Source organism: Macrobrachium nipponense, chromosome 1, assembly GCF_015104395.2.
Source record: "Macrobrachium nipponense isolate FS-2020 chromosome 1, ASM1510439v2, whole genome shotgun sequence".
Lineage (NCBI taxonomy): Eukaryota > Metazoa > Arthropoda > Malacostraca > Decapoda > Palaemonidae > Macrobrachium > Macrobrachium nipponense.
The window spans coordinates 200,970,963-200,985,503 of NC_087200.1; the positions used below are offsets into that span (position 1 = coordinate 200,970,963).

The 14,541-nt window shown below is 36.4% G+C and overlaps 1 protein-coding gene across 3 annotated transcripts; it reads left to right on the forward strand.

The window, feature by feature from the left end:
• Nucleotides 1-5,076: 5,076 nt before the first annotated feature.
• Nucleotides 5,077-13,794, forward strand: LOC135220018 (cytochrome P450 2L1-like). Of its 3 annotated transcripts, XM_064257320.1 has the most exons (11): nt 5,077-5,194; nt 6,660-6,759; nt 6,899-7,032; nt 9,770-9,988; nt 10,175-10,377; nt 10,550-10,670; nt 11,313-11,493; nt 11,884-12,001; nt 12,362-12,506; nt 13,518-13,553; nt 13,590-13,794. In XM_064257320.1, exons 1-11 carry the CDS (start codon nt 5,116-5,118, stop codon nt 13,610-13,612), a joined length of 1,359 nt encoding a protein of 452 aa, XP_064113390.1. In that variant the 5' UTR covers nt 5,077-5,115; the 3' UTR covers nt 13,613-13,794. The 3 variants fall into 3 exon arrangements, with proteins under 3 accessions (XP_064113390.1, XP_064113389.1, XP_064113391.1); XM_064257319.1 differs by lacking the exon at nt 13,518-13,553 and having other exon boundaries at nt 13,591-13,794; XM_064257321.1 differs by lacking the exons at nt 9,770-9,988; nt 13,518-13,553 and having other exon boundaries at nt 13,591-13,794.
• Nucleotides 13,795-14,541: the final 747 nt, after the last annotated feature.

Below are 14,541 nucleotides of genomic sequence, written 5' to 3' on the forward strand. Positions count from 1 at the left end.
ATTAAAAACGGGACTTGGAAGAAAAGATCTCAGTAAATATCAAGCAAAACCCCAAACTATTGTACTCATATGCAAAAAAGATGAATAAAAGAAGAGTACAGATAGGCCCCCTAAGAAATGAAGGGAGATTAACAAATGAAAAAAAGGAAATATGCAAAATATTAGCAGGGAGATATAAGAGAGAATTTACCCCTAGAATTGATAATGAAGATAATGATACAGAAATAAAGAGATGAAAATAATGAATATTTATCGGACATAGATATTAATGAAACCAATATTGTGCAGGCTATTAATGAAATTAAAAATGGATCAGCAGCTGGACCAGATGGTGTCCCTGCCACCTTGTTAAATAAAGTAGTTCAATCTATTGCAAAGCCGCTCGCAATATTATTAGGGCAAAGTGTAGATACAGGCAAGATTTATAATGAACATAAATTAGCATATATTACCTCTACTTTCAAAAGAGGATCAAGACTAGGGGCAAGTAATTATAAGCCTGTGAGTCTAACATCACATATTATGAAAGCATATGAAAGCATAATGAAGAAAAATATTATGAAACATTTAATGAAAAATAATTTGTGAGAACATATACAAAAATATGATAAACGGAAAAGAAACAGATTTGGTTTACCTAGACTTTGCAAAAGCTCTTGACAAGGCAGACCATAATATATTAGCAAAGAAAATTAGAAAACATCATATAGTGGACAAAGTAGGAAGATGGATAAAAGAATTTTTACACAACAGAAAACAGATAGTGCAAATGATGAGAAATCAGATGAAGCTAAGGTAATATCTGGTGTGCCACAAGGTACTGTGTTAGCTGCATTGCTGTTTGTTACTATGACTGCAGACATAGGCAGTAATGTTAAGGACTCGGTAGTGAGTAGTTTTGCCGATGACACAAGAATAAGTAGAGAATTACTTGTGGTGAAGATAGGAACTCGCTACAAAGAGACCTGAACAAAATATATGCATGGGCAGAGGTAAATAGGATGGTATTTAACTCTGATAAATTTGAAGCAATAAATTATGGAGATAAAGAAGGAAAGTTATATGCATATAGGGGACCTAATAACAAGACAGTCACAAATAAGGAAGCAGTACCTTGGTGTGATGTTGAATAGGAACATGTTCTGCAATGATCAAATAGCAATACTATTGGTAAAATGCAAAGCAAAAATGGGAATGTTGTTACGGCACTTCAAAACAAGAAAAGCCGAACACACGATTATGCTTTATAAAACGTATGTACGAAGTCCACTTGATTATTGCAATATGATATGGTACCCACACTACCAAAAGGATATTGCACAAATAGAGAGTGAACAAAGGTCCTTTACAGATAGAATAGAAGAATTTAAGGATCTTGACTACTGGGAAAGACTACAGTTTTTAAAATTATAGTCTAGAGAACGCTACATGATAATACAGGCATGGAAACAGATAGAAGGAATTGCCAAAAGCATCATAAAGCTAAAAATATCAGAAAGAGCAAGCACAGGTAGATTAATAGTGCCCAAAACTATACCAGGAAAACTAAGGAAAGCACACAGGACATTAATCCACTAAACACCAGCATCCATTCAATGTGTTGCCAGCTCATCTGAGGAATATATCAGGAGTGAGCGTAGATGTGTTTAAGAATAAGCTCGACAAATATCTAAGCTGCATCCCAGACCACCCAAGATTGGAAGATGCAAAATATACCGGAAGAGGCATTATCAATTCTCCGGTAGACATTAAAGGTGCCTCACACTGAGGGACCTGGGGCAACCTGAACGAGCTGTAAGGTCTGTGAGGTAAGGTAAGGCCTAATTTTCATCCCATTTTCTATGTCATGTGCGCACGCACACGCGTGATCTCACAGGCCTCGTGAACAGATCAAGGCCCACCTGGTCAATCTGGGGCCACACCTTCTTGGCTAATGCTTGGCTTCTGGCTTTTTTCCCACGGTCCAGGGTATCTGAAAGAGACATTCCTAAAAAGTCACATGTTCAAACAGAGAGAGAGAGAAGAGAGAGGAGTGAGATTGAGAGAGGGGAGAGAGAGAGAGAATTGAGAGATGAGAGAGAGAGAGAGAGAGAGAGAGAGCGAGCAAATAAAGAATTTAGGAAGGGTTTGTTTGCCAAGGTTCAAGGCCACCTTTTATCAGTCAGTATAAGTGGAAAACTTCGTGTTATTTCATTTTAATGAAGCTTTGGGCGGAGGGTTGCTTGGAAAGTATTTAGCACTATGTATATATATAGATAATATATATATATATATATATACATTATATATATATATATATATAGATATATATATATATATATATATATATATATTATACTTATATAATTGAAGGCATAAAAAGTTTCCCAAAAAATTAGTTAAAAATAAGATCTTGAAAAACAAGCAATAATATATAAAAACGTCTTTAGGTCTAACTCCTTATGCCTCCAAAACCGGCCGAATTTAAAAATCATTATGTTAACAAATTTACTAAGAATGAGAGAGAGAGAGAGAGAGAGAGAGAGAGAGAGAGAGAGAGAGAGAGAGAGAGAGAGAGAGAGAGAGAATGTGCTGGCATGTTTAAGTATCAAGATAAGATAGACGAGTGTCTCTGATGCGAGGAATTTATAATTATAATGATGATTTGCCAAATACATCACAAAAAGAAAAATATTTTGACGTCGACACTGCTAATCATAAAATATCATTTTGCGTTTATTATAAATTGTTCAGCCTTTAGTGTTGTACTATAAATAGGCCTAAAAAAAATCTGAGATGATTTGGTGTATCAATCCTCAAGTTATTGTGAATAATTTGTTTTGAGTTGCCCCACTGAATTAGAGAGAGAGAGAGAGAGAGAGAGAGAGAGAGAGAGAGAGCAACATCATGCTTACTTTTGGAATTTCGCTAGAGTCTGATAATTGTTGCCTGGATAAGGAAGAATTAGAACACTAATGGTGATTAGGCATTGATAATTCGGTCGGAAAACCGAACCTTTGATTTAAAATTAATTCTAACTCAATGAATTGTGATATAAATTTTACATGTTGACAGTTCAATCATTATTTTGCCTGATATATCGTAGTATGTCGTAAATCAAATTTTTATTTTATCAAAATGTTCTCTGATAACTACATTTTGACAAGTGCACTTCAAATCACCTTTCTGCTACATCAATATATCTAATTTTCTCACCCTCTCAGTTTGGTTTTCCAAACATACTATTCAAGCAATTGCTCCCGTGTTTTTCTTTTATTGACATTCAACATCCATAAAGGAATGTTAAGCTCCACAATATAATAAACAAACAAACCTCTGCTTTCTCTAACACTCACTTTCATTTTTTTTTTCTTTTGCAAACACTTCCAAACAATTTCATCAGTTTCTACAGCTTCTATTCACTGTCGCCAAACGATACACGACATAGACATAATATATCATAGACATAACAGTCACTCGAGATTCCATTCAGAATCTGTCTTCTCATTCTACAATCTTGCACATACAGCAACTACCCCTATCCTGTTTTAGGTGTTAAGATAAGATAGACGAGTGTCTCTGATGTGAGGAATTTATAATTATAATGATGATTTGGCAAATGCATCACAAAAAGAAAAATATTTGTCATCTACACTGCTAATCATAAAATATCATTTTGCGGATATTAAAAAATTGTGTAGCCTTTAGTGTTGTACTATAGATAGGCCTAAAAAAATCTGAGATGATTTGGTGCATCAATCCTCAAGTTATTGTGAATAATTTGTTTTGTGTGGCCCCACTGAATTAAAGTGAGAGAGAGAGAGAGAGAGAGAGAGAGAGAGCAACATCATGCTTACTTTTGGAATTTCACTAGCACGTCTGATAATTGTTGCCTGGGTAAGGAAGACTTAGAACACTTAATGGTTGATTAGGCGTTGATAATTCGGTCGGAAAACGGAAAAATTAATTTGAACTCAATGAACTGATACAAATTTTACATTTTGACATAATCATTTTCTTGCCTGATATATCGTAGTATGTCGTAAATTAAATTTTTATTTTATGAATATGTCTTCTGATTGCTACATTCTGACCAGTGCACTTCAAATCACCTTTCTGCTACATCAATATATCTCTAATTTTCTCACCCTCTCAGTTTGGTTTTCCAAACATATTATTCAAGCAAATGCTATCGTTTTTTCTTTCATTCAATTCAACATCCATAAAGGAATGTTAAGCTCCATAATAATATGTAAATCAAACAAACCTCTGCTTTCACTAACACTTATTTTCATTGTTTTATCAAACACTTCCAAATAATTTCATTACTGTCGTCAAACAACACACGGTATAGACAACAGTCACTCTAGATTCCATTCTACAATCTTGCACATATACACCAACTATCCTTGTCCTGTGTTAGGTCTATCAAATAGAAAGAAATAAATAAAAAAACCTTCTGCTTATATATTCTAACAAATGCCACAACTCGGGGAACAATCAATTTTCTTGCTTCTTCCCTTAGAACCTTTCTGTAGTACTCTAGACGTACCATACAAAAAATGGTTATGACATTTAGTTATAGTACCATTTTCACAATAATGTAGCATCATACAGGTATTTTCATAGTTTCCTGATGCCTTTTTAATTGTAGCCCTTACTTTCATAATCATTCTCTAATTTGCATCACTCCTTTATCTTCAGACTGCATCTTTTTATTACATCTTTAATTATAAGACAGTACTACAAGCTTCCTTTTCCCCTTAAAGTTGTTTAGCAGATTCACCTCCAAAAATACTCATGTGCTCTTACATTTTCTCTTTCACTCTCTTACTCCTTTACCTCCCAATTACCTTCATCTGATCTTATCATGATAATTCGGTCTAAACAATTCATTTCAATTTCGTTCGTGCAACGGAAGTTATTTACTTTTAGCCCTAATATATACGGAACTGACAAGCGTTACCTTTGCATTTCTCTTGATAATAAAATGAGTTTGTATCTGGATATAAACAAATCAACCGAGAGAAAAAAAACTGATCTTTTTTATCTCTTCTTGAATGATAAGGAAGCTATATAAAACCCGACAGAGAAAGGGTGGATCCTAGTTTCTTTGTTCGACATCCACCCGAAACCATGCTGACATGGACGTTGGTGGTTTTGTTCCTAAGCCTCATCTACTGGCTGACCAGGAAGCCAAGTGGTCTTCCACCAGGTGATTTGTCCAAGTTTGAGCTAGAATAGGGTAGAAACAGGCTTACAGGTGCTTGGAAGTGCTTGTGGTGTCCTCTTAGAGCTAGCCAGACACCACTGTTAACACCCATGAAGCTGAATATTTCTTTACTTAAGCATATTCCAAAAGATTTTGGTCTTGTCTTTGACTTGATTAATCATTAGGCTCTTGTGTACAAGCTTCGTACCACTGAAAAGTAACATTCAGTTTTGTAGAGAATTTTAGCATTTAAAAAAAAAATCTGGGAATTAATTTCAAACGAGTTTTATGTAGATTTAATTTCTTTCATAGAAATACACTAAAACGAATCAGTTGAACTTTGCAACTACTTTTCTTTACATTTTGTGTATGGAGTTGTCTGCGATAAAAAAAACTAGCATCATGTTTTTAAATATTCTTCTTCTGTTAACAAATAATTAATAATAATATGAAAAATGCCATCTTGTGAAATAACCTGAAAAATGACTGCCTTCCTTATATCAAATTTTGACAAGTGACACACGTTCTGGTAAATTCCGTCTTCATAATTACACTATCGTAAGCTTTTACTATAACACAATAACTTAAGTTTCTAAACGATTTTATTGGTAATCAGTAACTGATGTTTAGTCAAGATCATAACAAAATAGCGTTTCTAGAAGTCTGAAATTACTGTTCGTATTTACAACTCCATCGTGCTTGAATAGGTAACCTAGTTATGGTTTATGGTTTGGTGCGCAGTTAGCCACTTAACTTTGCTGATTCTTGTGTTCTCTCCCAAGGTTGAATACTGAGATAACATTAAATCTGATAACAAATAGAAAAATCAGATAATATACCTGTTGTCGATAACAATGACATTAAAAGAAAAGTCATTGTACTTTTGTAACAGAGGTATTATATCCAACGAAAGTTAATTTTTCTAGCATTGAGATTGATTGATTGATTGGTTTATTAATTCTTACTGGCGTCGCAACGACGAGGTTATTGACGCCGCTCTAGCATTGAGAGCAGAGCAAACCATAATGTAAGCGAGAAGTCTGATAAGTTACGCTTTTCATAGAAGACAAACATCTTCGAAACCCTCAGTATCTGCTGAAGTGTCTTATTAAAAAAAAGTTTTAGAGAGAGAGAGAGAGAGAGAGAGAGAGAGAGAGAGAGAGAGAGAGAGAGAGAGAGAACGAATAACATCCGACAGCTCTTGCAGCTGTAAATGTCAGTTACTCTCGCTTGTTCTTTATTCCAAAAATAAAATATTAGTTCTTTACTGAACAAAATTTCCTCGGAATGTTAAAATCTTAAACAAAACTACCAGATTAGTATAAAATGTTATCTTATGATGTTTAAAATTCAACTGTCATTTCAAATTTGGTATAGGCCGTGCTGTAGTACTGGTATGGTTTTAACGAAAACTCGCTTGCGAATCTTTAATATTTAAAGATTCAAATATTATCTTTATATTTTCTAGGACGGTGGGGTCTCCCAATCATTGGGTACGTCCCTCTCTATACCAATAATACCCGAAAAATTATCAGTGATCTGAGGGAACAATATGGAGATATATTTACGTAAGTATTCGAAAGGTTTCCTTCTTCATCCTACTGGTAAATTAACAATTTGGTTGCAATCTTTTGAATGAACAAATACCAAATTCGCTACCAACGGTTGTTTTTATAATCTATTAATTATATCATTCTCTATCGGCAGTTGGAAAATTGGCAGCCATGTGTTTGTCGGCTTATGCGACTACGAACTGATAAAGACTACATTCAACAGGCCTGAATGTCAGGGAAGGCCTTACCTGTTTTCTTTCGATATGGTTAAATATCATGAGAACGGAGGTTAGTTTCTTGCAGTTTCTTAACGGCCTAGCCATTTTCTTCCAAACTATTACAATTGCCTGGCACTTCATTTTTCCTTATAGTATAATTAAGATATCTAGCTGGTTCCCATTTCTAGGCTGAAGTCAAAATATCAGTATATATACCACAGGTTCCCAACTCACTAGCTACCCCGGTTTTTACTCTTCACCTTTCATCATAAGAACACGAATTCAACCACAAATCTGAATGTTGGCAAAGAAAATGTAAAACAATTCAAATTGGTATTCTATAGAAATTTAGGTACAACATTATTTGGTTTCCAACATATGATAGAAAATAATGTTAGTATTACGTAAGTGTATCGTGCTCAAGAAAAATATTATGGACAAATCGCCAAAGATAATATATACTGACAGAACAGTTATATATAATATATATTATATATATTATATATATATTATATATATATATATATATAGATATATATATATATATATATATAAAGCGTTTACATTGTCATCTACAAAAATTACGGTCGATCCCGTAAGCATAATTATTCCAATCGAGCAATTTATGGTAGCTCAATGAATGTAAAAAATCTTGCTTTGATAAAAAAAAATGTTAAGTGACAAAAGTGTGCAATACCGTTTAAAAAAACACGCACAAATGTAAAGGTATTAACACGGTTTGTCCAACCTGGTTGCCCAAGTTGTTTGTCAATAGATTTGAAGAGGTGTCACACAGTCAAACCAGATTTACATCCAATCCCAGTGTGTTGAGAAGCAAAGATGTTTGTGGATAACTTAAGCCCTGCCCACAAAAGTCGGGCCAAGCTGGACTCTGTGGAGAACACACTACCTCCCAATGGTTCTGGTTCGAGTTGAGTTGAATATAAAATTTAGGCCAAAGGCCAAGCATTGGGACCTATGAGGTTATTCAGCGCTGAAATGGAAACTGACAGTAAAAGGTCTGAAAGGTGTAACAGGAGGAAAACCTTGCAGTTGCACTATGAATCAAGTGTTAGGAGAGGGTGGAAAGTAAGATGAAGAAAGAGAATATGAAAGGAGGTACAGTAAAAGGAACGAAAGTGGTTGCAACTTGGGGCCGATGGCACGCTACAGAGATCCTTAAGTAATGCCTACAATGTACCGCATGAGATCTTCTGACGTCACTAACCTCCTACAGGGATTCTGGTTTGGGAAGTAGTCGAGTCGAACCCAGAGACTCCGCTCCCTCCCTTAGAATCGGTCCAACTTGTATATAGACTTCGGGAGTCAAAAACATGCATAGAGTCTACTGAGGATATCCCAGGGCTAGAGGTATAAGAGTGGACTGTATTGAAGGATCAAGGCACTGAACAACAAAAGGCACTTGTCAGAAACATGCTACTAGGCTAATACTGGGTAATTAAATACCATGGATAATTAAGAAATAATATAATGTAAATAAAACACTTACAAAACTGAATAATTTTCATTAATGGTTAATCAAAATGAAATATTTAAAATTACCGAGAATGCATCAGGGAATTCTAGCAAAGTTTAATTCTCGAAATAGGTAACAGTAGGATACATGGCTAATCTTATAAATCATCCAAATGCATGGGGAATCTTACTACATCATCCTAAGAAATGGGGGACTCTGTGAACATCCATAAATACAAGCAATGACCAATAAGTTGATCATCACAACATAATTGCAATTCAGTTCCAATGTCTGACCTGAGTTAGGCTAGTTGACGCCCATGGGTTATATTCTAATGGCATGCTTAAAATACAAACACAGACTGACACAATGGTCAGGAGAAAACACTGATATTTAACAACTAAACCTATTTCGACAACAGCTATCGCTTCCCCTTAAGAAATGTTTGAAAATACTCAACTACCAGTGGGGTTAAGCGACCGAAATGCCCATGGGGAACGACTGAACACCAATACCTTGATCCATGGGTTTCTACCCAGGCCAACCCCTGAGGGGTGTGGGGCACCCCGGCCCGGTATGCGTTATCTCCAGCCACACATGCCGCCATACAACCAACTGTGTTCGAATGTGATACAGTTTCAACTAATCCTACCTAAATACAGGTATAAATTTAATTATGAGTCATGATAGTGATGAATCTGTGTGCCTCCCTTACAACTTTTCATGCTTTTTCACACATCTGCAGTGTGAAAATTACAAATATCAATATTAATTGTGACTCTTAAGTCACAATGAATATTACGATGGTTTGTGCATAAGATAATAAACTTAAAATCATCCCTGATCACAGATAATAACAAGGAATGAGTTATGACAAAATCAAACAACAATAATTATTATACAAAGGAAGATTACATTTCTAAGGATTTACAAACGTCTACTCCTAAGGGGGTGGTTTTGCAGTGACGTCACACGCCTTCAAGCCGTTTGTCAGCGGCCTTCGCCAGCCAAATACCCCATTCCCACAGTCAAAATTAATTTCTAACAAGTGTTGCGAAAACCGGGTTGCACGAACCGTTAGACCGTGTAAATGCCCCTCATTACTCTTTGATCTCTACTACTGCTGAGTGGAATAATCTGTTTGGTAAGATAAGGGTTTCAACGCGTTCATGTATGATGCAATATGAGATTAACGATTTCTTGGGTTACAAGATGATTTATTATGACAATATGTTTGGAAGCAACCGGATTGGCTTGCTCTAGGCGTAGAACCAGTGACTTGACGCACGCTATCTTCCATGCCTAATGTATCACCATTTCTCTCGCTTAGGGATTGTAAGTTCAATCGGCGACGTCTGGGTACAGGGCAGAAGGTTCGCCCTCAGACACCTGAAGGATTTCGGCATGGGGAAGTCTTCCCTTGAGGGCGTCATCCAGTACGAGGCTCAGAGCCTTGTAGAGACTTTCGAACGGACGGCTGGGAAACCCATAGAAATATCATGGTGCCTCAACGTCGCTGTGTTGAACGTCATCTGGAAGCTTGTAGCAAGTATGTAAGGACTATTTTTTTTTATCTTGCTGCTCGAATCCTTTTCTTAAGTGTGGGTGCTTAGCTAGCCCTGTTAAGAGCCAATGAAGATAATGAACAATGCTGAACACCTGAGTTCAGAAGAAGAAGAGGTAAGAATACAAAGATAGAGTTAATTAGACATTTGTGTTCTTTCCCCTTATCTAGATATAAGGTACGACACGGATGACCAAGAAATAATAAAATTTAATGCTAACCTGAGACAGAACATAGAATTAGTCCAAGGAAGAATCCAGATTCTGGATCTGTTTCCACTGCTCGTCAAAATACTCCCCAGATTTGTGCTCGAGAAAGTGTTCAAGGTGAACGTAATCTACGATAACATGGAACAATTCAAAAACCTCATGCTTGTAAGTATCTTTAGCAAATATCCTTTATACCTTTTTTTATTATAACTATTTCATCACATAGTACAATACTAGATTTAATGCTTTCAATGATCGATCTCATTGCTTTTTCCTCTCAGTACTACTTGGGAAAACATTACTGGATTCATTTCTGTTTTTTTTTTTCTTTTTTCAGGAAACTATAGAGGCTCACGTGAAGACGCTGGACCTAGACAATCCCAAGGACTACATAGATGCCTACCTCATAGAAATTCAGAAAGAGAGAGGCAGTCACAGTACCATATTCAAGGAAGATTGTGAGTAAAAAAAAAAAAAAATTCATCTAAGATTGGCTTGACCTTAAAATTTATCATTCTTTCTGGAAATAAGGTGTAAGTCTGTATTTTGAGTAATTTTTTTTACAAAGTTTCTCCCTAACGGTGCTGTCAATGCACTGCGTGGACAGCATGGTGCACCGTGGGCACTAATAAAGATTTTTGCAGCTTTCCTTTGGCTCTCAGCTACGCCCACATTTATGCCCAGCTCCTTTCTTCAGTCTAGCTGTCCATCCTTTCAAACATTAGAACAGTTGTGGGATATTCTGTCAGTTCCACCTTAAGATTCTTGTACTTTATCTTTAGCTCCTGGTTATCTTTATCTTGCTGTCGAGCCACCAAGCTACCTCTCTGGCCGCTACTAACGTTTGGGTGCGCCTGCGCAAGTCGTTTCCATGCGGTCACAATGATTGAGAATAACTATTCGCTCAGGTCGCCTGAGCAATAAACAAACAAATAAATAAAAATAAATAAATAAATTAATAAACAGAAATGTGAAAGATGTCCACAATAACATTCAAGTGTGTGTGTAGGTCGACTGTGTATAGGCACACCTGGGCAGGCGCTGAATGGCCGACAGTGCCTAGTGCATGGCTTATCAGAATCAATCTTTTCAACTTTCAGATGTCAACCTTGTCATAACCCTCAGCGACTTCTTCGGTGCAGGAAGTGAGACGACTTCGTCTACCATCCGATGGCTGATTGCTCTCTTGGCCACCCATCCTGAAATACAGAGAAAAATGCAGAAGGAAATTGACGAGGTGGTTCCGAGGGACACACTCCCTTCTCTCCAGGACAAGGAAAGGTTAGTGTGCTACGTGAAAAGTTACATAAAAGTTTAGTAGGTCTCATATATGTTGAAATCCTAGAGTCTCAAAATAAAATAAGAATATTGGAGTCCTATAGTCTAGCAATGAAATACATACACGTTGAAGTCCTAAGAAAAACTAGCTTAGAGTTAGTTGAAAAAGACAAGTTGGAATTCAGAAAAATCTGGTTTGGAATTAAATGAATCCAGTCAGTCTTATGTCGGGTCAGAATAGACTAAGAAATCAAAGGGCTCAATTTTTCCTGGAAATGTTATATTCCTACGTCTACTAGGTGTATACTTGTTTATTTATTCGTTTTTTTCTTTCCTGTATTGGTTATTCTAACCGGGAAGTTAGATTATTATGTTTTAACTGTTCATTTTCAGATTGCCATACACCGAGGCAGTTTTACTAGAGGTAATGAGGTATTCCTCCTTCGTACCTGTGGGCGTTTTGCACGCAACCACGGAAGAGATCCAAGTGGGCAAGTATCGGCTGCCTAAGGTATGTCTTTCACTATCACTGGTTAAATCCGTTTGCAACCTAAGTCAACTGCACAAACAATGGTATGATTGTCTAAGCCCTAAAATATATCTATAAAAAAAAATATTTAAAATGGCGACACGGCTTACATAAATGCTGATAATTTTCAAGACATTGCTAATAAAGATTTTCTTTAAAAAATCAGCAAAAGACAGACTTAATCTAAAAAAATATATATGGTGACGTCACGAGAGCTTGTACTTTGAAACTTGAAACATCAAATCTGTTGCTTCACCTTTTATCCTAAAAGTAAAGTGATCCAGCTTTTAGTTAAATATATCGTATTCATAAATGGTGATCTGTGTCGCCACTCTTCCCTAGAACACTGCAATATTCGCTAGTGCCAGGAGCTGCCACAGAGACCGAAAATACTTTGAGCGACCTGAGGAATTCTACCCCGAACACTTCCTGGACAAAAACGGCAAAGTCATCACGAAGAAGGATGGCTTCCTTCCGTTTTCCCTCGGTCAGTATCTTCTGCCGGAGTCCTAGATCTTTCTGTGATTGTTTAATTTTATAAATTTCTATGAATTAGCCCAAAGGAATAAATGGCCTCTGGTGAATTAAACTAAATGAATTAGATCTTTCAGATAAGTGCCTTATTGTGCTTCTTAATAGATATTAATAATTTAACTTTTATTTTAGATATTTTATGTGATATGATCATGCTTGACTATCTAAACTTCCGAAGTTTGTATTACTATGCATGCATTTTAAAAAATCTGTCACCTTGAAATTTTTTTTATTCTAAATAAATTCTCTCTTGTAACTTTTCTTTAGGAGGCAATGCTCCTCAAAAGACTGTTTCTGTTTTTTATAGGACATTGCTTACAGGAACAGTTCACATAGAAATAGACCTATACTCTGTTTTTTTCTATCTGTCCATCCGCCTGTGGCGTTTTCGCATGGTAACACTGCGTCCCGGGCTTTAAATAGTTACGCTATGTGTAAGTTTTAGGTAAATAGAAGGATATCTGGGTGTACATTTGCAACTGAAAAGTTTTTTAATAATTTACAGTATGCGAATTACACTGTTAATATTCGAAATAAGGTTATTATTATTGTTGAATGTAAGCTGAATGTAACTATCTAGCCCGGGACGCAGTGTTACCATACGCAAACACCTCACGCTGGTAGACAGATGGAAAAAAACAGAGTATACGTATGCTCATTCAAAACAATCAGCGTCAGGACGAACTTAAGTTCGAAATGTGAACTAGAATATGAAAACTATTCAATGTGAAACTGCTACAGAAATGTTCGTGAGGCCAGTCGTTGCTCTGCTGAGCACATGTCTAATTCTAAGTGTATTATTACTATAAGTAATTTCCTATAAACAATAGAAAGTGTTTTGCGGTGCGCTGCCTCCTATAAAGTAGTGATAGTAGCAGAATTCATTTTATAGTATAATTTTTTCAAGGTGACAAATGGTTTCTGTCCAGCACAAACATAAACTGCAAATTTAACTCCAAAACAGCGAAAACTGATAATACCAAGAGCATCCCTTTCACTGGAAATAAAATAATTTTAATACAATACGTAATGCACAGGGCGACGCCAGTGTCTGGGTGAGAGCTTAGCCAGAATGGAGCTGTTCCTCTTCGCAACTTGTCTCTTCCAGAAATTCACTGCTTCACCCCCCGAGGGAGATTCCATTTCTCTGGAACCCGATCCCTTCCAACCGATCCTTAGCTTTATCCCACCATATGAGGTTGTACTGACGAAGAGAACTTGAAAATAAAGATTAGATGACCTTTATTTGTCTTATTCTACAGTCGGCCCTAAAAATAAAGAACGAGGAAGAACTGAGTCGTGGCCAAGTAACAACCAGAGCTTTACGATATCAAAATGCCACATTTGTCTTAAAAAACAGACCATGATTGCCTTCATTAAACAAAAGGATAGTATATTACAAAAGGACACTTTAGGCTTGTATGATTTCATAATTAGAGTAGATTCCGTTAGGCCAAAACACCATGGATCTACAGAAGCTCTGAAACATACAGTGTATAGAATTAATGCTGGAATTATTGAGGTAATTGTTCCCGTGGAGGTGAAGTTTGGTTAAAATTCTGGAAACAGTTAAAGATGGAAGCTATTCCTTTGCATCGTCTGCATAAATGGCAGGCTTTTGGTGACTATACTCTGTTTTTTTCCATCTGTCCACCCGCCTGTGGTGTTTGTGTATGGTAACACTGCGTCCCGGGCGCATATTCCTGAAGTCTGGATGGAAATAGACCTTCTCGGATATTAGAACCAATCAGAGTGTGATTTGTAGCGGTGACGTCGTGAGACTCCGCCCTCTTAGCGCTACCACGTATACGCTTTTCTTAATTCTTGCAGAAGCACCAGTTATATTAATCTTATATAATAGGTTTAATATTGGTAAGTATAGTTATTATAGATGTATACAGAAAATATGTATCAACTATGTTGTACCAGCTAATATTTACGCTAGTGCTTATGCATCATAAGTTACTGAGATATGCAAGGCATATGGG

Coding starts and splice junctions, on each gene's coding strand:
- LOC135220018 (XM_064257319.1), top strand. CDS start 5,116: ATGCTGACATGGACGTTGGTGGTTTTGTTCCTAAGCCTCATCTACTGG. Junction 7,033..9,769: donor TAAATATCATGAGAACGGAG/GTTAGTTTCTTG, acceptor TCTCTCGCTTAG/GGATTGTAAGTTCAATCGGC. Junction 10,378..10,549: donor AATTCAAAAACCTCATGCTT/GTAAGTATCTTT, acceptor TTCTTTTTTCAG/GAAACTATAGAGGCTCACGT.